The 27,359-nt window shown below is 36.6% G+C and overlaps 1 protein-coding gene across 3 annotated transcripts in view; it reads right to left on the reverse strand.

Annotated features, from left to right (window-relative positions):
* The window catches only part of ARHGEF12 (Rho guanine nucleotide exchange factor 12), a 202,914-nt gene that overhangs the window by 88,630 nt on the left and 86,925 nt on the right, over positions 1–27,359 (reverse strand). For 2 of the 3 annotated variants that reach the window (XM_036744906.1, XM_036744905.1), the window contains exons 2-4: positions 14,945–14,968; positions 13,056–13,141; positions 11,303–11,359 (exon numbers count right to left, since the gene is read on the reverse strand). In XM_036744906.1, the coding sequence (XP_036600801.1) occupies positions 11,303–11,359; positions 13,056–13,141; positions 14,945–14,968 (167 nt within the window). The remainder of the gene's footprint in view (positions 1–11,302; positions 11,360–13,055; positions 13,142–14,944; positions 14,969–27,359) is intronic. The other variant, XM_036744907.1, reaches the window with a different exon arrangement.

A 27,359-nucleotide genomic window follows, 5' to 3' on the forward strand; every position in this document is an offset into this window, starting at 1 on the left:
GAAAGCCCATAGAACTGATCCATTAGTAGAGTCTAATTAGGACAAACCCTGCAAACATACAATGAATTAAGATGAAAAGAACAAACTGAATTTTAATTGGAAAATTGCTTAGTGCTTTAAATTTCCCACAGTTTCTCCTTGAGACAAAGGTTCACTTGAGGAAAAAAACACTGATCTCTTTTACTTTTATAAGACTTTCATTTATTTGACCTCTCATATCTCTATCCCTAAGTTCCAGGCCATCTATCACCCCTGCAATGGATATATTCTTCTCCCTTCCCTATCTTCAACCCTTGGTGAATAAATTCAATTCTACATTATCCTCTAACAAATGAGTCCTTTGCCCCCTTGCCCTATCACATATAATGCCCTAACGAACTCCAACTTTGGATGGGTTGCAATTCACTTCTACTCAGTGATTCCATCCCATCTCCTGCAGAAGAACCTCGTTACCTTCCCCACTCTTACTCTCAACACTAATCTTCAATTTCTTCCTATTTACTGTCTGCTTCCCTTCTACTTACAATCATGCCCAAATTTCCCTGCTAGCTACCAGTCTGTATCTCTCATCTCCTGCTCAGCTAACCTATTTGAAAAGGTCATCTACACTTGGTGCCTCCACTTCCTTTCATCTCATTCTGCTAACTCTACAATCCAGCTTCTGATTGTATTGTTCAACTGAAACTAATCCCTCTAAATCTAATGTGCTTTTCTCAGTTCTCATTGTTTTTCATTTCTCTGCAGCCTGACATTGCAGATCACCTTGTTCTCCTGGATACTCTTCATTTCTTAAGGTTTCTATAACATTGTTCTCTCCTGTTTCTCTTACTTATCTGACTACTTCTCTGGTTCAGTTGTTGAATCTCTATCCAGGTCACACCTGTCAACCTGTGGGTATCCCATAAGGCTCTGTCTCAGGTCTTCTCTTCTCTCTTTATACCATTACACTTTGGCCATCTCATCAGTCCCCGTGGATTCAGTTATTATCTTCTATGCAAATGGTTCTCAAATCTACTTATCCATCCCTTATCCAACCTCTTTTCTGACCTCTGCTTTCAAATCACCTGCCTATTAGACATCTAGAACTGGAAGTCCTTTAGACATCTTAAACTCAACACGTCAAAAACTGAGCTCATTTTCTTTTCCTCCAAAACCTCCCCTTTTCCTAAATTTCCTAATATTACTATTAAGGGTACCACCAATCTCCTACTTAATGGGTGACTAAGCAACTAGGCAACATGTATGTCCATCTTCAACTTCTCAACCTCACCAATACCAACTTGTTGCTAAGCCCTATCATTACTACATTTGTAACATCTCTCATATATTCCTCCTTCTCTCTTCTGATACTATCACCACCCTGGCACAGGCTCTCAACATCCGATGCCTGAACTACTGCCACAGCCTTCAGGTTGGTTTCTGCCGCAAGTTTCTCCCCACAGTAGTCCATCCTCCACCCAGCTGTAATGCAGGTCTATGTCACCTCCCACATGAGTGGCTCCATACTACTTCCAGCATCAAATACATAATCTTTGGTTTGGCCTTTAAAACCTTTCATAGCTTTGCCCCTTCCTACGTTTCCAGACTTCTTACATCTTACTCTCACTTCCACATATTTTAGGACACAGTGTCACTGGTCTCCTTGCTATTCCTCCCACAAAACATTTCATCTCCTGACTCCTTGCCTTTTAACAATGTTGTCCATGCAGAAGGAGCGGTTGGGGGGTGGGAAGGCCAAGATGGAGACTGGAAAATAGGTACTCGCTTAAGCTGTCCCCCAAATTCCTCCAAACACCTGTAAAAAATGGCTCTGAATAAACTCTTAAGGCTACAGAACCCATGAAATAACAGAGGGAAGCAGGTCTCCAGCCCAGGACGGCCTGGATGGTCGCTAGGAAGGGTCTATCACAATGTAATGGGAGCAGAGCACAGCCCAGCATGGGCCATGCCAGGACTGACCAGGCATGAAGTAAGACCAGCAGAGCAGGCCTCAGGGCCATGAATCACTGAACTGTGGCAGTTACCAGATTTCTCAACCCACAAATGCCAAAGACAGTGGAGCAGGTCAGTGGGAAAACTTCTGGATCTGGGTGAGAGAAGTGTGCAGTCCAGCCCCAGAGGGTGGCAGAGGTGGCGCATCAGCAGCAGAAAGCTCCGACTGAGCTTCCCACAGTTCCAGTGGCAGCTGCTTCCGGCCCCACGCCCACATGATGGGAGGAATCAAGTGGCAGATCAGTGCGGGAGTACAAGGAGCTTTGCTGGAGCAGAGGCAGGGTTCTCTTGCTTTGCTCTGCTTGGATCTGGATCATGGTCCTGGTTGGCAGTTCTTGGGGGAGGAGGAGCACTGGTGTGGCAGGGCTTGCAGTGACTGTGAAGAGGGAGTCCTCCTGGTAGCTACATGACAGAAAGGAGTGCTTGCACTCACAGACCAGAGCACAGGCCAGAAGAGGAGTATCATAGCACCTCTGAATATAAGTACCTCTGAAAACAGCAGTGCAAGGCCCCTGGCGCTTGGGACAAAGCAATCTCCACCCTGAAAGCAGTCATATCCTGACAAAAAGCTCAAGGGTCAAGTAGTTGGCTGGGAAGATGAGCAAGCAGCATAAAAGGACTCAGACTAGAGAATCTTTGTTTGGTGACAAAGAAGATAAAAACATACAGCTAGAAGAAATCAACAAAGTCAAAAATCCTACATCAAAAGCCTCCAAGAAAAATATGAATTGGTCCCAGGCCATGGAAGAGCTCAAAAAGGATTTGGAAAATCAAGTAAGTGAAGTAGAGGAAAAATTGGGAAGAGAAATGAGAGCGATACAAGAAAATCGTGAAAAACAAGTCAACGACTTGCTAAAGGAGACCCAAAAATATACTGAAGAAAATAACACCTTAAAAATAGACTAACTCAAATGGCAAAAGAGTTTAAAAAAGCCAATTGGGAGAAGAATGTTTTAAATGGCAGAATTAGCCAAATGGAAAAGGAGGTCCAAAGGATCACTGAAGAAAAAAAATACTACCTTAAAAATTAGAATGGAGCAAGTAGAAGCTAATGACTTTATGAGAAATCAATAAATTATAAAACAGAACCAAAAGAATGAAAAAATGGAAGATAATGTGAAATATCTCATTGGAAAACCAATAACCTGTAGAATAGATCCAGGAGAGATAATTTAAAAATTATTGGACTACCTGAAAGCCATGATCAAAAAAAGAGCCCAGACAACATCTTCCAAGAAATTATCAAGGAAAACTTCCCTGATATTCTAGAACCGGAGGGTAAAATAGAAATTGAAAGACTCCACCGACTGCCTCTTGAAAAAGATCCCCCCTGAAAAAACACCATGTTGTCCATGCTTCCCTAGACTCCTCCTTCAATGCTCAGCTAAAATCCCACCTTCTGCAAGAAGCCTTTCCCAATTACCCTTAATGTTACTGTCTTTCCTCTGAGATTGTATACCATATACATCTTATTTGAATAATGCCTGTTTGCAAATTGTTTCCACTATTAGATTCCAAACTCCTTTAACAGCATGGATTGTTTTTGCCTTTTTTTGTATCCCCAGCACTTAACACAATGCTTGGTACAAAGGAGGTGCTTAATACATTAATGTTTCTTGACTTATTAACTTGACTACACAAGTAGGGCTGAATGGAGCTAGAAAAAGTCACAAAAATCACTATAAATTGTTACATAATTTCAACTAAGCCCTAAATGCAACATGGCCATATTCCTTAATCAAGTCATTCTCCCACTCACCATTATGGCTATTTCAAACAATTTCATTTGGCCTCAAGCCTAACACAGTAGATCCATCCCCCATCCTATCAGCTAAAGACCTATCCTCCTAATTCACTGAAAACACTGAGACCATTTCCCAGAGCTCCTCTTCTTAATTTTTCCTCATCTCACATCCCCCACTATCTCCTCCTTCACTCATCTCTCCTGAGGAGGTGACCTTTCTCCTTTCAAAGGCATACCACTTTGTATATACTTGTAATTATTTATTTTAGATTTAGGCCATATGTTTCTTTTTATTATCTGTGGTCTCCCCTACTAGAATGTAAACTCCCTGTAAGCAGGAATTTTTTCATTCTTTATACTCAATTCTAGAGTGTCTAGCACAGTGCCTGGCACATGAAAGGTACTTAATAAATACTTCATGATTGGTCTCTTGTGATATAATAATGTTGTAATGTATTCACATATGACAAATTGTTTAGCCATGCCCCAATTCATGAATCTCACTTTTTAATACTAACCTTTTTGCCCCAATTGAATTTAAGCCCGTTGGGAAAAGGAGATGTTCCATTTTGACTTAGTATTCCCAACAATTGGCATAGTTCATTATATATACTAGGCACAAAATAAATGTTCTCTGAATGAAGGAAAATTATTATGCCAGTGACATTATGTGGCTAAGAATCAAGGAATAGCAGTATCTAAACAATTATAGTGACAGATCACCCAAAGGGCAATGGAAAAGGACATACAATGTATAAATAGGCTATAGAATATGACTAACAAAGAATTATGCATAAGAAGTAGTGTTAAACAATATTCTCCAAGATAGAAAAGGGAATAGGGAAAGTTATATAGCAAGAGTGAGGAATAACTGAAGGACAGCCTCTGTGCTTCATTAGTCCCTCTATAATGTAAAGGGATCTAATGAAAGAATTCCCAATACATGGCAAAGACTCCTTATGATGGATTTATAGGAAAATATTAACAAGAATGAGAAGGCATCTATGAGTTGTGATCTGTACTATTGAAGAGAATGTGCACATTGATGAGGGCAAAAATAAAAGAAGTATTTGTTATTTAATCTCCTGTTGACATTCTTTTCTGAGTGCATGTATGCTAATTTTTCCATTTAAATGTAAGCATCATGAAATCAGTGCATCACTTTGACTAACCCATGTATTTAAAAACATAGTACATTACCATAAATAAAAGGTGTTCAATAATCATTGATGATGATTCTTAAATTCTAAAATTCAGTCTTAGTATTTCTTTGTTCCTATGTATCAAAAGTCCCATGAAAGATAATTTAAATTTTTTTTTGTAATTTTTCTGATGAAAGATGAAATCAAAGACCTAACCACCACTTACCATTCAAGGGGGAAAAATGCTTGTAAAAGAGGCCATATGTCAACACCTTTTTGTTTTGGCCAAATTCTAGCCCGAACAACTATATCCCAACTACCAAAATAATTTTTTCTTCCCAATGAAGTCTGCTATACTTAATCCTTCCAGGGCTACCATATTTCATTGGGAAAATGTTAAACATTGATTTTATTTCATTATCAACAGTGGTATAAAATGATCCTGGAGCACAAATTAAAAATTTTCTTGAAAAAGTGCTACATCAAATGTTTGTCAAGGCTAGATTTATCTCAATTTCCAGTGACTCCCTATCTCTTGATAACAAGCAAAAAGAAAAAAATCCTCTTTCTTTAGAATGAAGTGAACTAGTGATCTAGGGTATACTACTGAGATCTTGACATGGAGGTGGAAGGGAAGGAAGATTCTCCCCTCTGGAGAGACTAAAAAGTTATTCAATTTCACTACATTGTACTTCTGGTAAAGAGGCAAAGTGTAGAGTGCTAGGTAGTAAAATAGAGTGGAAATGTTTAAACGGAAAGTAAAAGAATACATGCTAAACTTACCATAAAGAATGTATTTTGGTGAAAGTATGTCTTAGTCTTTCCTCAACTCTGATTTCATTACATGACCAAACTTCTCTAAGCCTCATGTCTAAAGAATTAAGCTCGAGGGAAGGGTGTGGGGAAAGACCATGTGCTACTCCATAAAAACAGCTCATTTTAAAACTCTGCTGCCAGACATACATGTTTCAGATAATCCTTTGATTAAGAAGCCTCTTGGTTAAATGTGTTACAATGCTGCCAATTTTAGGGGTCTAAAGTCTCAAATATGCTGATTATATTTTTGCTCCTGATTGAAAATAATCAGAAATAACTCTCAGAGAAAAATAAGAAAAAGGAATGGACAAGTTCAATTTAGGTTAAATCAAGGTTCCATTTTTTACTTATAGTAATGTCTTCTTACCAAACATTTTACCCAATCCTAACAGAAAATAAACATGAGTATCACTTATGTACAGGCCACTATGGATGATACAAAGATGATTAAAACTGCTCCTGTCCTCAAGGATCTTTAGATCTTAATGGGGGAAGTAAGACATACAATAATAGCTCTTATTTACGTGGTAATTTACAGCTAACAGTCAATTTCCCACCACCAATCTATGCAAGTATTATCATCACCATTTTATAGACGAAGAAACCAAAGTTAAGTGTAAGCAGCAGAACTTATCATGTTACCTGTGCACAACCAAAATACAAAGTGATCTGGAATAAGTAACAAAAGCAAAATGTTAGTTTTATTTCTGAATGGGAAGGTCAGGGAAAACTTTAAGGAGAAGGCAGAATCTCACCTGAACCTTGAAGTATAGGCAGGATTTAGAAGGAAGAGATGAGAAGAAAAGGCATTCTAGACAGATATGAAAAGGCAGGGCTATATTTGGGGTACAAGACTAGAAAGTTAGACTGGGGCCAAATTATGGAGAACCTTCAACGTCAGATTATTTGAAATTCATGTGATAGTCAATGATGAAACATTCAATGTTTTGAAGAAGAAAATTATATGATCAGGCATGTGATTCAGGAAAATCACCTAGAAGCAGTTCAGATTGAAGTTCAGACTGAAGAAGAATCAATACGCAGGCAAACCAGTTTGCAAAAGTTCAAGAGATGACAAAAGCCTAAAATAGGAGAGGGCAGTTCAAATCAAGCAATTAAACATTTATTAAGTAACTACTATGTTCCTGGCACTGTGCTAGGTACAGGAATACAAAGACAAAAGGGAAACAAATTCCTACCCTCAAGAAGTTTACATTCTATCAGGGGGATTAGATAAGGCTAACAGATACATAAAGAAGAGATGCATGAAGCAAACAAACAAAAAGTATTTATTAAGTGCCTAATGTGCCTAGAATGATGCTAGGTACAGGAATATAAAGTCAAAAAATAAGATTACCATTGCTCTCAGGGAGCTCACATCCTACTGTACAGTAAGCTCAGATAAGTAAACACAATATCTATATAAAATAAATATAAAGTTATGGGAGGGGGCACTAACAAATAGGGGATTCAGCAAAGGCCTTTTGAAGGAGACAGTACTTGGGCATAACCTAAAGAGAGTTAAGGTTCCAAGTGGCAGAAGGGAGGAGAGAGAGCATTCTAGGAATAACAGGACAGGCTACAAAGAGCCACAGAAGAGGATATAATGTGATGACTTGAGAACAGCAAATAAAGCAGTCTGGTCTGGCTAGAGTTTAGACTCTGAGTCCAAGTTTTACAGGAAAAATCCTTTTATTAGAGATATTTGTTCTGTGAAGTTTGGATTCAAAGAGCTGCACTTGACGACCTAGAGGGCCACACGTGGCCTCGAGGCTACAGGTTCCCCACACTTGGTTTAGAGTAAGAGAAGAGGAATAGTGCATCCTATAGGCTTAAAATTCCCATTTTCTCCAATTGCTGGTCTAAGGCATGTTCTCAAAGCTCTTAACCATCTTGGCTGTCTTCCTCTGGATTTCTCTCCTTTCTGAAATGGACCCATAACAGAATACTACAAACATAACCTGATCAAAGCAAAGGAAAGTGAGTATGTTATTTCCCTAGCTGGAAATAATAGACTGGAGCATGAGAGAGACAGAAATGCTAGAGATATGGCTTTGGGAATGTGGTGGAAGAAACTTTGGGGAACCTGGCATTATGTTAAATCATTGTTTTCAGGGTAATGAGGAAATACTTTAATGGTATGTAATAGATATGTTTATTTCCAATGGAATAAAATATCCCCTTTCTAGACAGAGCAGGGAGAGTATCTAGTTTGCAAAATGATTATATAGGAATGTGGGAGGATCACCAACATTTTACCACTAATAAGGCTTTCTGAACAAATCTGAGATAGCAAAACAGGTAGAATGAGCTTAGTTTAGGATGCCGAGGTAGATGAATTCCAAATTGGAAGGGGGTTTCCTGAGGTACATATGATGCCATTGTGATTTTGGGGACTAAAAGGCAATCAAATATCATGGCATTGGTTACCAATATAGAGAGGACTACGCAGACCAAGCTAAGTCTAGGGGAACTTCAATTAAGCATTAACTAACACGTTTAGGCACCATACATTGAGACAGGGTGGAAATTTTTTTTTTATATAAGCCCCTAATTAGTTTATTTGGAGATAGTTTTAATTGATACTCTCCCTTCCTACACTATATAAAAATCTTTGATTAAAGCCTAGGAAAAGAGACAGTAGGTACTAAAATCACATACTCAGTTCATAGAAGAAAGGGGAAAGGAACTAGGGACTAAATAAAACATAACTTGAAACCTAGAAAGCTCTACGGACCTAAGGCCAAGAAGGTCTTGGACCAAGAGTGATGTTTGGAAATTACAGAAGGAGGAAGCCCTAGAGACAAGAACAAAATCAAGTGGACTAGCTTTCAAGAAGGAGCTGTTCCCCAAGAAACTGGTACAGTTCAGCAACATCTGAATCCCAGTAAGATCCTTCACAGAGAGCAATTCAACAATTCTACATTTATTAAAAATCTACTCTGTCCCACAAACTGTCGGCCTGCCTCTAGAGTATTCTACACAGAGAGAATAATTAAGCCTTAGAAGTAATAAGATAAACGAGGAAGAAAGTGTAAAGAAAGGAGTAATACACAGCTGGAACTAGAGATAAGAAAACATTTGTTTTTTTTTCTTCTAAATATATTACCAAAGGCAGAGGGGAATGAGAACAAAGCGAATAAAAATTTGCCAATTACAATGAACAGTAACTGGGAAATGCATTTTTATGACCAAAAAAAAAAAATACAAGTTTCTATTAGAAATTAACTAAGTGAACGAACCCCAAACCACTGTCTTTCTCACAAATTAACTTTAAAAGTGGATAACTCAGTTAAAAAAAAAAAGAACTTCTAAATTAATAGTCAGCAAGTGTAATGAGTATCTGGTTTTCAAAATTCACTCCAAGAGAAGAAAGGTAAGCATAACCTAAAAAGAAAAATCTAAAAAAATGACATTTCAAGATGCCTTATATAAAGCTAAATTTCACCAATAGAAATTACTCATTCAAATTCTAGTCTATGTTTACTTATCTTCAAAATGTGGCTCCAGCCTACCTTCCCAGGCTTCTTATACATTACTGTTTTTTACACGTTTGGTCCAGTCAAACTGATCTCCAAACTGTTCCTCCCAGCTTCCCTGTGTTCCTTAATGCAGGCCCTGTCTCCATTCCAAAAATTCTCCTTTTCATTTCTACCTTTTCAGAATCCCTAGATTCCTTCAAAAGCTTCACTCAGGTACCACATCTCCTAATAAGACCTTTCCTGATACCCCTAAAATTATCTTGTAGTGACTTTGCCTAATTTTGTAATTATTATATTTGTCACTTTGCCCGTGTCTTCAATGCCTAGCATAGAACTAGTAGTAAAAGAGCAGGGGGGCACTTGTTGAATGAATGACTTTCTAAGAGATCCTTTTTAACTGTCTTCAAGTGGCCAGGAAATAGCCTTCTCATTTAAGTAAAAAATTTTGGTAGCTTTGAAACATTTGTGTTATCCCATGTAAACTAACTCTGTAGCATCTAGACCTAGGACATGGTCCTGGAACTCTGCCTCTCCCTCCAGTCCCTCTGTTAAGTGCTTTTGACAATCTGGGCTCACTCATAATGCTTTATTTCAAGAACACAAACACGAAAAAAAAGCCACACCTTAGTTCCCCATGACCACTTAAGATGTTTGTACTACTACACAGCCAATGGCATGTCTGAACCAGTGTAAAAATCCTCATCACTGGTAAAAAAAAAATTAGCAAAATATTTCTTGTCATAGATCTTAAATTGTTAAGCCTTGTCCAAAGCAAATAGCAAGTATCTCTTCACACGGTGCGGACCTGAAGAAATGAAAAGCCGAGACACTAGAAGGAAATGATTGAGATTATAAAGAAATTCTGTAAAGAAACTGAATTCTGAGTTTCCAAGCAAAGAATAAACTAAAAGAAATAATTTGTAAAGGCAAAATATTGGGAGTGAAAAGCCAGTTTAAGTTAATAAGTCATCTCGTGCCTATAAAGTATCGGGACAGGCATGATACACATTTTCTGTTGAACAATGTGTAAAAAGCCGATTCTTGAAAGGGAACAGGCATAGGCCCTTTCATACAAGTAAAAGCAGAGAAAAGGCCCTGGCATTAATATTTTACTAATATGGATTCCTTCATAATTTTAACTAAATTCTGAGGTCTTACAAGTATGAAGCAGTTCAATACTGTGTGACAGATAAAAACTGTAGAATGCCTATACATGTTCATGCATGACTGACATTATAAATATAAACAAAATTTCCTTGATTTTCCCACTGGTATATAGCAGTTTAGAAAATAGGTATAACCAGGGAAGCTGCCACATGGCAGACTTTCAATTAGAAAAGGCCAGATTTCCCTTTTTACTATCTATCAATCTCCTAATCTTAGGAAAAGTATGAAATCTTCCAGAAAGGGGATAATTTACCAGCCCAGTTTTCACACTAAATAAATTTGATCTGAATTTGTCTTTCAGATGTCTACAATTCCTGAAACACAGAACAGACACATATTAGTAGATAAGGAAGATACTTATCTCAAGCTTTCAAATTTGCATATCACATACCTTGGACTAAAGGTAACTGAGGAAATCAACCATCCACCAAGGTAGCAGACCCACCAGGACTAAACTAGCTTCTTCTAAAAATTAGTATCTTTAAAAGGCATTGTTTTGAAATTTTCAAATTGAGGGGATATTTTTAGAGAATTTTATGAAATGTAATGGCAAATTGTTTAAGCCAAGAAAATGAAAAGGCTGCTAAGGGAGCCTCTATCATTCTATAGAAACAGCTTTTTAAGATCATGAAAGGAAAAAAAGTAGCTGATGCAACATGAAATCTTAACCACTTAGACTACTATTCCAAACTAAAGCAGCTTATCACAGTGATGGGACATGGTATAAAAAGGAAACAAAAGCTGTCCAAATCATAATATGGAGAAAATAGCCTATCCCTGCACCTTGGCTGTTAGTCTCTAGTAACTACAAGCCGCCAAATCACTGCCACACGAAAGCCCCAGACTCCCTCTCCCTTGCCATGCAGGGCAGACAAAAGAAAGAGGCTGCAGGCGCACAGAAACAAAATGGCACAAATCAGGCTGAAAAGTACAAGGCTGAAGGTGCTGCATTAGCTTACCATATGTCTCCGATCTACTCTCCTCTGAACTAGACTTTGTCTTCTTGGAGGAGCTGTCTGCACAAAAGCGGGAGAAAAGGAGAAAGATATAGAAAATATGGAGACTGACGTAAGGAGAAAAAACTTTATGAAAAAAGAATGAATCATGATCAGGTTAAATCGTGCAAAACACAAACAAGATGTGAACACCACAAGTGACAGCATTTAGAACAAGCCATGAACAACACATTCTAAAGATTTATCATAGAAAAGACAATTATAAACACATTTATTCATACAATGACACATGGATAGAGAAATTCTTTAGAATAGAGCTCTAATGACTATACAGACATAGATGCTAAAGAGGATAATATCCTTAATGTAGACCACTGAACACAACTTTCCTAAATCTGTCTTTGGAGAGAATTCAACAGATAAGCAATACATAACAAATCAATGTAACAAAACTATCAGTATTTTTTTTTTGGAGTGAGGTAGAAACTTGTGGCCCCTAAACAGTAACCACTGTTACTGAAAGAAAAGCCCATGATCTCAAAGTAATATGAGAAACACAGAGAATGTTCTCTCTCAAACTGAGATCCAGCTTGGTAACATATTACATACTCCTTCCATCCAAATCTCCTTAGTTGATCACAACAAATATTTCTACTTTTCCTGTCCAAGAAGGTAGGGAACGATAGACAATGTTATTAACTTCTCGTAGATTAGCATTCCTTTGCTGGATAAGATTTGTTAGGTACAAGCTCACTTTAAACACTTTTTTTCCCCAAAAAGGGAAGAGTAGCTTGTTTAAAAAAAAAAAAAGTGTGAACCATCTTACATTGAAACATAAACTTTGTTTACTTTCCTTTAAAAACAGATTTCTATTCACACATCCTGGACAAGCAACATCCTTTCTTTGCCTCATCTTATCACATAATCCCATAGAGAGATACACAACTATACATTATACCATGGGGGCACACTCGCATGCACACACACATGTCAAAGGTCACAAAAGAATCATTCAGACAATTTTATCAACTAAATGCTTAAATGATTTATGTGTAGTGGGGGTTAAAAAGAAGGAAGGGAGGCTCTAAAGGTGTGTGTATGGGTAGATATATGTGTGTATTAAACAATGAGTTTACCTTTTGAAAGCAGATTCTGAATGCCCAGAAACAAGAGGTTCAAGCAACACTACTGACATAAAATCAAATGCATTCATACTCAAAAACCCACATGCAATAATGACTGTTTCAAGAAGGTACCCCAAATTACTAAGATTTAGTGTGAGATATTTCTGCGTATAGGAAGGACACTTTTTAACTTAACACAATGGAAGAAAAAGTACCCACTATACACTTGCTTTTGTATAAAATGAGATCAATTATTTATTTTGATTTCACCTCAAATGCTAATTAATCCATTACTATATTTTGAAAAATTAAGTAAATTTTCAATTATTATATTTTTGCATTTATGACACATTTTGGGCACATATATGTTGTTTTTTATGCTGAGCCCATGACAAGAAACACAACACCTACTTATATTGTTACTGTGGGAAAAAATGGTTTCTAAATTCTATATAAATGGACTGTGGTGAGAAGCAAGGACTATCTGTATTCTTCCAAAACAAAGGTCTTATTCTACTGCTAAAAGTCTTTATATGTCTAGTAACTTCCCGAATGCCACAGGTTATTTAAGCAGCTTTATGTCAAACTCTTCTACACTATCTACTCTTACAATGAAGATGGATGGTTGTTACCTGTGGGGTCAAAGTCATGTGATGTACTGCGTTCAACTTTCTGCTTCTTGTCTGTAGGAGACTCTCGGGTCAAAATACTTGCATGCCTAAATTTAAAATAGATAATAAATAGCTAGGTAAGTAAATAAGGAAATAAATGGTTAGATGGATAGACATATACACAAATAAAATAACTTAACGCCAATTTCCGAATCACTAGGATAGAAACTTTGCAAAAACCTAAAAGGTGAGTTTTAAAATAGGAACAAGGAAGAAGAAAGCAATTCTCTTTTGCCCTATGTCTACTTTGTCTGTAGAACAGACTTTTTTTCCTTACCCTATTCTCAAGTGGCTTAAAGCTTTAATCTCTCCAACATGCAATATAGTATGCTTCTTCAGTAATTAGATATATCTGTAAACATCTGAAATACTATTTACTCTTTATAGTTCATATTTGTATCTACAGAAAGGTTTGTTCAAAAATTTTAGTAGGTTCATAAAAGATTGACCATTATTATTTTCACTTGACAGATAGGAACCCAGATATTTAGGAGAGGCAGCTGGTGCAAATTTAAAAAAGAAAACCAAAAAGACCAGCACTGGATTTAAGAATGAAAGACCTAGGCTCAAGCTCCATCTCAGTAACAGCCATGTTACTCTAGGCAATCACTCACATCCTCTCTCACCCTCAGTTTCTTCGACTGTAAAATGAGGACAGAAATGCTTGCAATGTCTACGCAGTAGTGTTATCTGGAGAGCACTTTATAAACTGCAAAGCTCTTTCTGCATGTGAATTGTTATTAATTTCTCTATTTAATAGGCATCAATTAAGCACCTACTCTAGGCCTCTAACTGCCAAACTCTGGGGTTATAAAATCTATACATATTAATAGCCAGGGTCAGATTCTCTGTCATCACTGCAACCTTCTCCACCTATTCCAAAAAAGAGACACCCAATCAGGGAGCCATGGTGCTAACAGCTTGTCTAAAATAATAAAAGCTTGTCTAAAGCTCTGGCCAAAGAAACCTTAGCTAACCACTATTAAGTCTTGATTGAACTAAAACTATTATTTATTTTAAAGTGCAGTCACATCAAAATCCTGATCAAACCAGTTTATTATACTCTAACAATAATATATAACAGCTATTTAATCATTAGAAGAACCAATATTGGTGCTAAATTGTTCTTTACACAGTTTATTCTAGATGGGAAAAAAACTATTATATTGTCTGTGAAATGTTAAGTAATTTTTTAGATAATTATGTTAACATGAGAGAATAATTGCTGAAGTACTGAGGAAAGGGACAGGTAGTTCTTTTATCCCCAGATGCATTTCACATGAATATATTTATATCTGAATTTAAATTTTGTGTAAAGTTAAAATTCCTTAAACATTTAAAAGTCAATTAAGATTTTTGTGATATACCAGCACATGCCAGAACAAATTTCTTAAAATAAGGCCAACTGCAGTCACACACACGATAAAAAAAAAAAATTCTGAACTGGCAATATACTTCCACTACCACCTCCAAGCTAGTTAATTTCCTAAAATAGTCAGAAAGATTATAAAGTGAAGTATGTTGATAGGTTACAACCTGAAATACCTTTAACACCAGTTTAACCAGACAATGATCAATATTCTAAAATCTCCTGAAAATATGTGACTAAAGCCATGCTATTTTGTAAAAATAAGGAACCTTAGGTACTTTTTACAATTGTAAAATATTCTGGTATTTTGAAGGTTAAAAAAAAAAACTGAATCCTTTTCTGAAATTTACTTTTTCAACCCTAATATAATTAAATAAAAATGTAACCTGTGATGTTTTAAATGAAATTCAAAATGTATGCCTAACTCTTATAATGTAATGACTGAGAAACTTTTAAAAGTTTACTGTACTGAACAACTTACCTTATAGGTTTTTTGAGGGGAAACCTGAAACAAAGAAAAAAAAGTTAACAGTGAAATAGGTTCTTCTAATACTGCATCAAATAGCCTAAGCTGTGAGTTTGTTTTTATCCAAAGCTATATTTTAATTGATACAGGGGAACTCCACCTATGGAAAATGCTTCCACCAATACAGATGAGCAGCTCCTCCAAGGGAGCCTTAGAGAGTTGCCTAGAGTAATCCAAACTTGGATTCAGTCAAAGTGCCACACTTGGATTCTGTCAAAGGATGGCACCTGAGGGCCTAGAGGGCCACATGTGGCCACAAGGCTACAGGTTCCCCACCCCTTGTTCTAGGGTCTATTAAGGGTAGAGTAATAACAATAGTAACCACTAATGCCTTTTTAATTTAAAATTTTATCTATCTACATACATACATACACATATAGATACATCTTTGTGCACATACTCACACTTCATGGTTTGCCAAAGCACTTTATATATATTCTCCATTTGATCTTTAAACTATCCTATGAGATTTGGATATATAACTTCTCTACTTAATTGATTAGGATCACATTGCTATTAAGTATAAAAGCCTGTATAATAACCTAGGTCTCTTTTGATTCTCTGGCAGCATCTTGTTCAACATACCACAATGCCATGAAGACTATCACTTCCCTCAAGGTGAACACTATCGCTTCTATTAATGCAAACTAATATTCAATTAGCTTACTTTTTCTGCTATATCAGTTTGGAGCTTGGGACAGTGTTCCCTCTGCCCCAAATAAAAGCTGAACTTTAACAAAAAGTAATAAGTCAAGAAATAGGATGGTAAAATGAGCAAACAACAAAAGAACCTTACCCTGGAAAGTTACTATGGTGTCAGGGAAGATCAAGATAAAAACACAGAAAAGAACAACAAAGTCAAAACTGCTAAATCCAAAGCCTCGAAGAAAAATGCGAATTGGTCACAGACCCAAAAAAGTTTTAAAAATCAAGAGAGAGAGAGGAAAAACTGGGAGAAGAAATGACAGTGATGCAAGAAAATCATGAAAACTGAGTCAATAGCTTGCTAAAGCAGGCACAAAAAATACCAAAAAGATTACTTAATACTTAACAAAAAAGAAATAGCCAAACGGTAAACGAGTAACAAAAATCCACTAAAGAATTCCTTTAAAAGCAGAATTGGCCAAATGGAAAAAGAGGTAGAAAAATTCATTGAAGAAAATAATTCCTCCTTAAAAAGAAAAACTGACCAAATGAAAAAAGGTACAAAAGCTCAATGAAGTAAATCATTCCTTAAAAATCAGAACTGGGTAAGTAGAAGCTATAACTTTATGAGACATCAAGAAACAATAAAACAAGCCAAATGAATGAAAAAATAGATGAAAATATGAAATATTTCATTGTAAAAACAATGAACCTGGAAAATAAATACAGAAGAGATAATTTAAGAATTACTGGACTATCTGAAAGATATGATCAAAAAAAAAAAGCTAGACATCATCTTTCAAGACATTATCAAGGAAAACTGCTCTGACATCCAGGAACCAAAGGGTAAAATAGAAATGAAAAGAATCCACCAATCAAAAGGTCTCAAAATGAAAATTCCCAGGAATATTATAGTCAAATTCCAGAGCTCCCAGGTCAAGGAGAAAATACTTCAAGTGGACAGAAAGAAATAATACAAATAATGCAGAGCCACAGTCAGGATAGCATAAGATTTGGTAGCTTCTATATTAAAGGATGGGGGGTGAGAGGAGGCCCTGGAATGTGATATTTTGGAGGGCAAAGGAGAAAGGATTACAACCAAGAATCACCTACCCAGCAAAACTGAGTAAAATCCTTCAGGGGAAAAATAGATGTTCGATGAAATAGAGGACTTTCAAGCATTCCTGATGAAAAGACCAGAGCTGAATAGAAAATCTGACTTTGAAATATAAGTCTCAAGAGAAGTACTAAAAGGTAAACAGGAAAGACAAATCATAAGGGACTTGATAAGGCTAAAGTGTATACATTCCTACATTGGAAGATGATACTTTTAATTCTTAAGGATTTTATCATTATTAGGACAGTTAGAAGAAGGAGTATACATAGACGGGGGCACAGGTGTGAGTTAAGTATTATTAGGACAGTTAGGAGTATACATAGACAAGGGGCACAGGTGTGAGTTAAGTATGATGGGATGATTTAAAAAAATTATAAAGGGTAAGAAAGAAGGATACACTGGGAGAAAGTGGAAGAGAGCAGTAAATTAGGGTGAATTATCTCATAAAGGAGACACAAAAGGGAGAGTTTTTACAGCAGCATGGAAGAAGGGTGGTTGGCAGGTAGTGCTTGAACCTTATTCCCATCTGAATAGGCTCAAAGAGGAAATAACACAGACTCAGATGAGTATAGAAATCTCTTACTCTACAAGGAAGTAGGAGGGGCAGGGCTTAGGGAGAGGGTGATAGAAGGGAAATCAGAATAGGAGAGGCAATGGTCAGAAGCAAAACAGATTTTTGAGGTAAAAGAAAGAAGGATAAACAGGGGGTGGGGGTGGGGGTAGAAATAGGATAGAAGAAATATACAGTAAGCCTAACTGTGAATATGAATGGATTGAACTCAACCATAAAAGAGAAACAGACAGCAGTCTGGATTAAAAACCAGAATCTGACAATATGTTGTTTACAAGAAACACACCTGAAGCTTAGAGACATACACAGAGTAAAGGTAAGAGGCTGGGGTAGAATCTATTATGCTTTACCTGATGTAAAAAAAGCAGGGGTAGTAATCATTATCTCAGACAAAGCAAAAGCAAATATAGATCTAGTTAAAAGAGATAAGCAGGGAAACTATATTTTCCGAAAAGATAACAAAACATTGAATTAACATCAATGCTAAACATATATGCGCCAAATCGTATAGCATCCAAATGTTCAAAGGAAAAGTTAAATGAATTACAGGACAAAATACACAATAAAACTATATTAGTAGAGGATTTCAAGTTTCCCCTCTCAGAACTAGATAATTCTAACCAAAAAAAAATAAACAAGAATATAAGGAGATGAATAAAACTTTAGAAATTGGAATGTATCTTTTTTGTTCAGTAGTACATGTCACCTACACAAAAACTGATCATTTATTAGAACACAAAAACCTCACAACCAAAAGCAGAAAAGCAAAAATATTAAATACATCCTTTTCAGAGAATAATGCCAAAAAAAACCAATAAAGGGCTCTGGAAGCATAAATTTAAATTTAATTGGAGACTAAATAATGTAAACCTAAAGAATGAGTAACAAATAATGTCAGATCTAAACAAATGGGAAAACATTAATTGCTCATGGGTAGGCCAAGCTAAAATAATAAAAATGACAATTCTACCTAAATTAATTTACTTATTCAGTGTCATACCAATCAAACTACCAAACAATATTTTATAGAGCTAGAAAAATAATAAGAAATTCATCTGGAAGAATAAAAGTCAAGAGTGTCAAGGGAATCTGTGGAAAAAAAAAATGCAAAGGAAGGTGGCCTAGCCAAACCAGATCTAAAACTATATTATAAAGCGGCAGTCATCAAAATTACTCAGTATGGGCTAAGAAACAAAGTGATGGATCAGTGGAATAGATTAGGAACACAAGACACAGTAGAAAATGATTATAGAAATCTACTGTTTGATAAACCTAGACTCCAGGTTCTGGGATAAGAACTCACTATTTGACAAAAATTGCTGAGAAAACTGGAAAACAGTATAGCAAAAACTAGACATGAACCAACATCTCATACTGTATATCAATATAAGGTCAAAATAGGTATATGACTTAGACATAAAGTGTGATATCATAAGCAAATGAAGAGAGCAAGGAATAGTATACCTGTCAGATCTATGGAGAAGGAAAGAATTTCTGACTACACAAGAGATAGAGAACATCATAAAATCCAAGATGGATAATTCCGATTATATTAAATTAAAAAGGTTTTACACAAACAAAACCTATGCAACCAAGATTAAAAGGAAAGCAGAAAGCTGGGAAAAAATTTTTACAGCAAGTGTCTCTGATAAAGGCTTCATTTGCCAAATAAATAGAAAACTGAGTCAAATTTATAAGAATATGTCATTCCTCAATTGATAAATGGTCAAAGGATGTGAACAGGAAGTTTTCAGATGAAGAAATTAAAGCTATCTATAGTCACATGAAAAAATTTTCTAAATCACCACTGGTTAGAGAAATGCAAACCAAAACACCTCTGAGGCACCACCTCACACCTATCAGACTAGCTAATATGACAGAAAAGGAAAATGATAAATGCTGGAGGGGATGTGGGAAAATTGAAACACTAATGCACTGCTGGTGGAGTTGCAAATTGACCCCACCATTCTGGAGAGCAATTTGGAACTATACCCAAAGGGTAATCAAATTGTGCATGTCCTTTGACACTGCAATACCATTACTAGATCTGTATCCCAAGGAGAAGGGCCTACATGTACAAAAAATATTTATAGCAGCTCTTTTTGTGGTGGCAAAGAATTAGAAATTGAGGGGATGCCCATCAACTGCAGAATGGTTGATCAAGTTGTGGTATATGAAGGTAATGGAATACTACTGTGCTATAAAAAATGATGAACAAGTGGATTTCAGAAAAACCTGGAAAGACTTAAAATGATGCAAAGTGAAGTGAGCAGAACCAGGAGAACACTGCACACAGCAATAGCAAGATTATGCCATGATCAGCTATAATTGACTTAGCTCTTCTCAGCAATACAATGATCTAAGACAATTCCAAAAGACTAATGATGGAAAATGCTATCCACATCTAGAGAAACAACTGTTGGAGTCTGAATGCCAATCGAAGCATAAAATTTTCACTTTCTTTATGATTGCACACGCATAACCTTTATCAGATTGCTTGCCATCATGGGGAAGAAGAAAAGGCGGAAGGGAGGAAGAGAAAAATCTAACACTGAAAATCTTATAAAAGTGAATGTTGAAAACTATCTTTCCATACAGTTGGACAAAATAAAATACTTTTAAGCTCAGAATGAGTAAAAAAAAAAATCACAGAAACAATAACTTCCTTAAAGAGAATGACAATGAGAAAACATAGCAACAGCTATGGGATGCTGCCAAAACAGTACTCAGGGGAAAATTTATATCTCTAAACACTTTAATCAATAAAATAGAGAAAGAACAAATCAATGAATTGGGCATGCAACTAAAAAAAACTGAAAGAAAAAGAATAAGTTAAAAATCCCCAATTAAACACCAAATTGGAAATCCTGAAAATCAAGGGAGACTGACAAATTTGAAAGAAAACCATTGAAATAATAAATAAAACTAGAAGGTTTTATGAAAAAAAATAAAACTGATAAACCATTCATTTGATTTAAAAAAAAATCAAAAAACAAGCATCAAAAATCTAAAGAATGAATTCACCACCAATGAAGAGGAGGTAGTTTGCCCAATTATATGCCAGCAAGCCTGATAATCTAAGTAAAATGGATTGAATATTTACAAAAATATAAATTGCCCAGAATAGAAGAGGAAATAGAATACTTAACCCCATCTTAGAAAAAGAAATTGAACAAGTCATAAATGATCTCCCTAAGAAAAAATCCCCAAGACCAGACAGATTCACATATGAATTCTACCAAACATTTAAAGAATAATTAATTCCAATACCATATACATTATTTGGAAAAACAGGCAAAGAAGGGCTCCTATCAAATTCCTTTAACAACATAAATATGGTGATGATACCTAAACCAGGAAGAGCAAAGAGAGAGAAAGAAAACTACAGAACAATTTCCCTAATGAATATTGATGCAAAAAAAATTTTAATAAAATACTAGGAAGGAGATTACAGCAATATATCAAAAAGACCATATGCTATGACCAGGCTGACATTGTAGCAGGAATGCAGGGTTGGTTCAATATGGGAGAAACAATCAGTATAACTGACTCACCAACAACAAAAATCTTAAGATAATCTCAGTAGATGCAGAAAAAGCTTTTGACAAAATACAACACTCATTCCTATTAAAAACATGGAAAGCTTGGGAATAAATGGAGCATTCCTTAAAATGATAAGCAGCATATGTCTAAAACCATCAACAAGCATTATCTGTGATGGGATAAGGTAGAAGCTTTCCCAATAAGATCAAGGGTGAAGCAAGGATGCCCATTATCACCATTATTGCTCAATATCGTACTACAAATGCTAGCTATAGTAGTAAGAAAAGAAAAAGAAATTAAAGGAATTGGAATAGGCAATAAGGAAACAAAACTATCACTTTCGCAGGTGGTATGATATGTATGCTTAAAGAATTCTAGAAAACAAACTAAACAACTAGTTGAAATTATCAACTTCAGCTAAGTTGGCAGTTATAAAATAAACCCACACAAATAATAGCATTTCTATATATAAGCAACAAAGTACAGCAGGAAGAAATAGAAAGAAAAATTCCATTTAATATAACTTCAGACAATATAAAAGACTTGGGAATCAACCTTCCAAGACAAACCCAGGAACTATATGAACATGATTATAAAATATTTTTCACACAAATAAAATCAGATCTATACAAACTGGAGAAATATTAATTGCTCATGGGTAGCCTGAATCAAGATAATAAAAATTAAAATGCTACCTAAATTAACTTACTTATTTAGTACCATATCAATCAAGCTACCAAAAAATTATTTTACAGAGCTAGGAAAAAAAGTCACAAAATGTATCTGGAAGAAAGAAAGAGAATTGATTCAAGGGAATCAATGAAAAAAATGTGAAGAAAGATGGCCTAGCAGTACCAGATCTCAAACTGTATTACAAAGCTGTAATCATCAAAACAATTTAGTATTCTAAGAAATCAGTCTGTGGCAGGAAGAAGTAAATATCAAAACGACAACCAAATCTCTACAGACCAGTTTTCAAACAACTAAGTGTTTCAAGGAGCCCATTCATGATTAGTGCAGATGTTTCTAGCTAAGGTCATTCTTAGGCAAATATTACCTTTAACCCATCACTTCTAACCAAAACTTCTCTGGAGAATACCTGGAGAATAAAATCTATCCCTAAAACAACACAGCTTGCCAAAGGTGCTACAGTGTTTAGGGAGATATTGGGGAAAGTTTCCAGGAAGTCCTTAAAGCCACTTACTAGCAAAGAGCCAATTATTCAAGTTACTTTTTCTCTTAAAAGGGTAACAAGAGCAATGGGTGAAGACAACAAATCCTAAAATCATAGCTAGACCCAATTAGTCATTACGTGCTTGTGCATATCATGCACATGCATAATACATGTAAAGCCTTATTACAGATCAAATCATGTTTCTAATAATAGGAGATAAGGACTGGACCTGTGATTTCATTGTTATAAAGAACTACTGTAGGTCGGCACCTTCTCTGTATTTTACAGTTGCCTAGAGCACAAGGAGGTTAAGTTACATGTCTAGCATAAGTGGGTATGTGTCAGAGGCAGAACTCGAACCCAAATATTCCTGGTTTCAAAGCCAGTTCTCTATCTACTACGTTGCACTGCCTCTCATTTCAAGTAATATCAGGTCTAAATAAGGAGTTCATTTCCATCATTCAATCAACTAATATATGTCTGTCTATTTGGTCTGCACCTGTGATTTCACCAGTAATGGGAACTTTTATCACGGAACTTATTCTTCGATTACAGACTGGCAGTTGCTGGTGCAGAGAAAGAAAGAACTGCCTGGGTATTAAGAGGTTAAGTGATTTGCATGCAAGCACACTACAAGATAGAACTTGAAGTCAGGGCTTCCTACCTATCTATAAATATGACAGCTGAAATTTAAATAATTAAAAAGTGCTTCATATGCATATGCTTACTTGATCCTCACAACTCTTTGAAAGCATACAGAGCAAATTTTATTATCATTTCTATTTTACAAATGGGTAAACTGAGGCTTTAAAGAAGTTAACAGTTGCCCACTGTCACAGATCTAGATTAAAAATGTCAGCATTTGGCTGGGGGGGGGGTGGTGGGGAGAGACAGGGGCAAAGCCAAGATGGTGGCTGGAAAGCAGGGACTTGCTTAAGCTCTCCCCCAAATCCCTCCAAACACCTGTAAAAAAACACCTCTGAACAAATTCTAGACCTGCGGAACCCACGAAATAGCAGAAGGAAACAGGTCTCCAGCCCAGGAGAGCCTGGATCGTCACTGGGAAGGGTCTATCACACGGTGCTGGAAGTGGAGCACAGCCCAGAGTGGGCCACGCCAGGGAAGACCAGACTGGGAGTCAGCTGGCTGGAACAGGCCTTACGGCCAAGAATCATTGAGCTGCGGCAGCTACTAGACTTCTCAACCCATAAACGCCAAAGAGCAGGTTAGTGGGAAACTGCAGATCGAGGTGAGAGCAGTCCAGCCCCATCCCTGGGCGTGGGGGAGGTGGTGCAGCAGTGGCAGTAGGAGCAGCAGGAAGCCCCTGAGGCTGCTTCCAGAGCTCCAGCATCAGCTGCATCCCCAGTCCCTGGCTCACACCCTGGGAGGAATCTAGCAGCAGATCAGAGTGGGAGTGCAAGAAGCTCTTTGTGGGCACTGAGGCAGGTTCTCTTGCTGTGCCCTGCTTGGATCTGGATTGCTGTCCTGGTTGGTGGTTCTTGGGGGAGGACGAGCACTGCTGGGACAGAGCCTGTGGTGCTGGTGGAGTAGAAGTAGCTCTGAAAACAGCAGTGCTTGGACCCTAAAGCTTGGGACAAAGTACTCTCTACAAGCAGTCATACCCTGACAAAAAGCTCAAGGGTCAAGTAGTTGGCTGGGAACATAAACAGGCAGCAAAAACAATCTCAGACTCAAACTCTAGATTCCTTTCTTGGTGACAAAGAAGAACAAAACATACAGCCAGAATAAGACAACAAAGTCAAAGAGCCCACATCAAAAGCCACCAAGAAAAATATGAATTGGTCTCAGGCCATGAAAGAGCTCAAAAAGGACTTGGAAAAGCAAGTAAGAGAAGTAGAGGAAAAACTGGCAAGAGAAATGAGAGTGATAAAAGAAAACCATGAAAGGCAAGTCAACAACCTGCAAAAGGAGACCCCCCAAAAAATGAAGAAAATAACAGCTTAAAGAATAGACTAACCCAAATGGCAAAAGAGCTCCTAAAAGCCAATGAGGAGAAGAATGCCTTGAAAGGCAGAATTATCCAAATGGAAAAGGAGGTCCAAAAGACCACTGAAGAAAATACCACCTTAAAAATTAGAATGGAGCAAGTAGAAGCTAATGACTTTATGAGAAATCAAGATATTATAAAACAGAACAAAAGGAATGAAGAAATGGAAGACAATGTCAAATATCTCATTGGAAAAACCACTGACCTGCAGAATAGATCCAGGAGAGATAATTTAAAAATTATTGGACTACCTGAAAGCCATGATCAAAAAAAGGGCCTAGATATCATTTCAAGAAACGATCAACGAAAACTGCCCTGATATTCTACAACCAGAAGGTAAAACAGACATTTAAAGAATTCACTGATCCACCTCTTGAAAAAGATCCCAAAAACTCAACTCCTAGTAATATTGTCACCAAATTCCAGGGTTTCCAGGTCAAGGAGAAAATACTACAAGCACACAGAAAGAAACAATTTGAATATTGTGGAAACACAATCAGAATAACACAAGATCTAGCAGCTTCTACATTAAGGGATAGAAGGGCTTGGAATATGATATTCCGGAGGTCAAAGGAGCTAGGATTAAAACCAAGAATCACCTACCCAGCAAAACTGAGCATAATGCTCCAAGGCAAAGTATGGATTTTCAATAAAATAGAGGATTTTCAAGCTTTCTCAATGAAAAGACCAGAGCTGAATAGAAAAACTGACTTTCAAATACAAGAATCAAGAGAAGCATGAAAAGGTAAACAAGAAAGAGAAATCTTAAGGGACTTATTAAGTTAAATTGTTTTGTTTACATTCCTACATGGAAAGATGATGTGTATATACAGACAGAGGGCACAGGGTGAGTTGAATATGAAGGGATGATATCTAAAAAAAACAAATCAAATTAAGGGATGAGAGAGGAATATATTGGGAGAGGGAGACAGGGAGAGATAGAATGGGGTAAATTATCTCACATAAAAGTGTGAAGAAAAAGCAGTTCTATTGGAAGGGAAGAGGGGGCAGGTGAGAGGGAATGAGTGAATCTTGCTCTCATCAAATTTGACTTGAGGAGGGAATAACATACACATTCAATTTGGTATCATATTCCACAGGAAAGTAAGGGGAAGGAAATAAAACAGGGGGATGACAGAAGGGAGGGCAGATAGGGAGAGGAGGTAATCAAAAGCAAACACTTTTGAAAAGGGACAGGGTCAAGGGAGAAAACTGAAGAAAGGGAAACAGGACAGGATGGAAGGAAATATAGTTAGCCTTTCACAACATGAGTATTGTGGAAGTGTTTTACATAATGATATATGTGTGACCTATGTTGAATTGCTTGCCTTCCTAGGGAGGGTGGGTGGGAGGGGAAGAAGGGAGAGAATCTGGAACTCAAAGTTTTAAAAGCAGATGCTCAAAAAAAAAAAAGTTGGTTTTGCATGCAGCTGGGAAACAAGATATATAAGGAGTGGGGCACAGAAATCTATCCTGCCCTACAAGAAAGTAGGGGGAAAGGGAATGGGGGCGGGGAGTGGGGTGAAAGAAGGGAGGGCTGAATGGGAAATGAGGCCATCAGAATATATGCCATCTTGGAATGGGGGGGAGAGTAGAAATGGGGAGAAAGTTTGCAACTCAAAATCTTGTGGAAATCAATGTTGAAAACGAAAATATTAAATAAAAATGATAGGGGCAGCTAGGTGGAGCAGTGAGTAGAGCAACGGCCCTGGAGTCAGGAGGACCTGGGTTCAAATCCGGCTACAGACACTTGACACACGTACTAGCTGTGTGACCTTTGGAAAGTCACTCAACCCCAATTGCCCTGCCAAAACAAAACCAGAAAAAAAAAAGTTTTTTAAAAATAAAAATGATAAAATTCAAAAAAAAAAGTCAGCATTTGGAAATTGAGGTGATGCCCACCAACTGCAGAATGGCTGAACAAGTATATAAATGTAATGGAATACTATTGTGCTATAAGAGATGATGAGCAAGGTGTATTTCAGAAAAACCTGGAAAGACTTACATGAACCAATGCTAAGTGAAGTGATCAGAAACCAATGCCAAGTGAAGCAAGCAGAACCAGGAGAACACTGTACACAGTAACAGAAACACTGTGAGATGATCAGCTATAACTGACTTAGTTCTTCTCAGCAATACAATGATCCAAGGCAATTCCAAAAGACTCATGATAAAAAATGCTATACATTTTCAGAGAAAGAACTGATGGAGTCTGAATGTAGATTGAAACATACTATTTTACATTTGGGGTTTTGTGTGTGTTTTTTTCTCTTTTGTTTCTTCTTTCACATCATGTCTAATGTAGAAATATGTTTTACAGGATTGCACGCACATGTATAACTTATATCAGATTACTTTCCATCTTGGGGAGAAGGAAAGGGAGGGAAGGAGGGAGAAAAAAGTGGAACTCAAAATCTTTCAAAAATGAATGTTGAAAATTGTCTTTACGTGTAACTGGAAAAAATAGTATCAAATTATTTTCTTTTAAATGGCAAGATTTGTACCTAGGTCATGACCCCAATTCCAGTGCTCTTTCCACTACATCACATCTGACAGTTGACATCTAGCACTTCTTTGATGATGCAACAAATTCTTTTGAAATAGAAAACTTGTATACAGATCTGTTAAGGCCCACTACCACTGGAAGGTCAAACTATTAACCATACTTTTATTCATCTATTCATATACATAGAGTTCTTGGGATATGTTAGGCACAATTTTATAAAGCTGTCCTTTTCTTACGACTTTTGGGCATATTATTGTATATAACTGGCACAATGTTAAGTGAGCTTGATAAAATTTAAGGGTTTTTCCCCCTAAATACCATGTCAGTGACTTACAGGTAAAAAAATATATATAGTAAGTATGATTCCTGGATGCTGAGAAGTGACCTCTAATGGGCAGAGTAAAGGAAGGTAAAGGGGTAGTAGCAGCAGGAAATCAAATCATTTTGATAAGATAATAGTCTATTCCAATTTTTGATGACCTGTCACAGACTATACATAAGGAAATTTGGATCAGGATTCACAGTTAACAGAGGGTGGCTTTTTCTTGATCAGCTCTATATGCAAATATGTGCTGGATTCCCCAAAACAAATGGTTTATGCATAAATATTCACTGATATAAAAAATGTTATTTGCAAATACATCATACATTGAACATTTGCTTTACATAACCAAATCATCAATCTAATATAAACATATCAAAGGAATTAACATTAACCTTTTCTCTGATAAAGGTCTCATATCCAAGACATATAAGAAATTGATTCAAATTTTTAATGATAGCCAATTCCAAATACGTAGTCTAAA

The sequence above is a fragment of the Trichosurus vulpecula genome, chromosome 2 (assembly GCF_011100635.1).
Source record: "Trichosurus vulpecula isolate mTriVul1 chromosome 2, mTriVul1.pri, whole genome shotgun sequence".
Lineage (NCBI taxonomy): Eukaryota > Metazoa > Chordata > Mammalia > Diprotodontia > Phalangeridae > Trichosurus > Trichosurus vulpecula.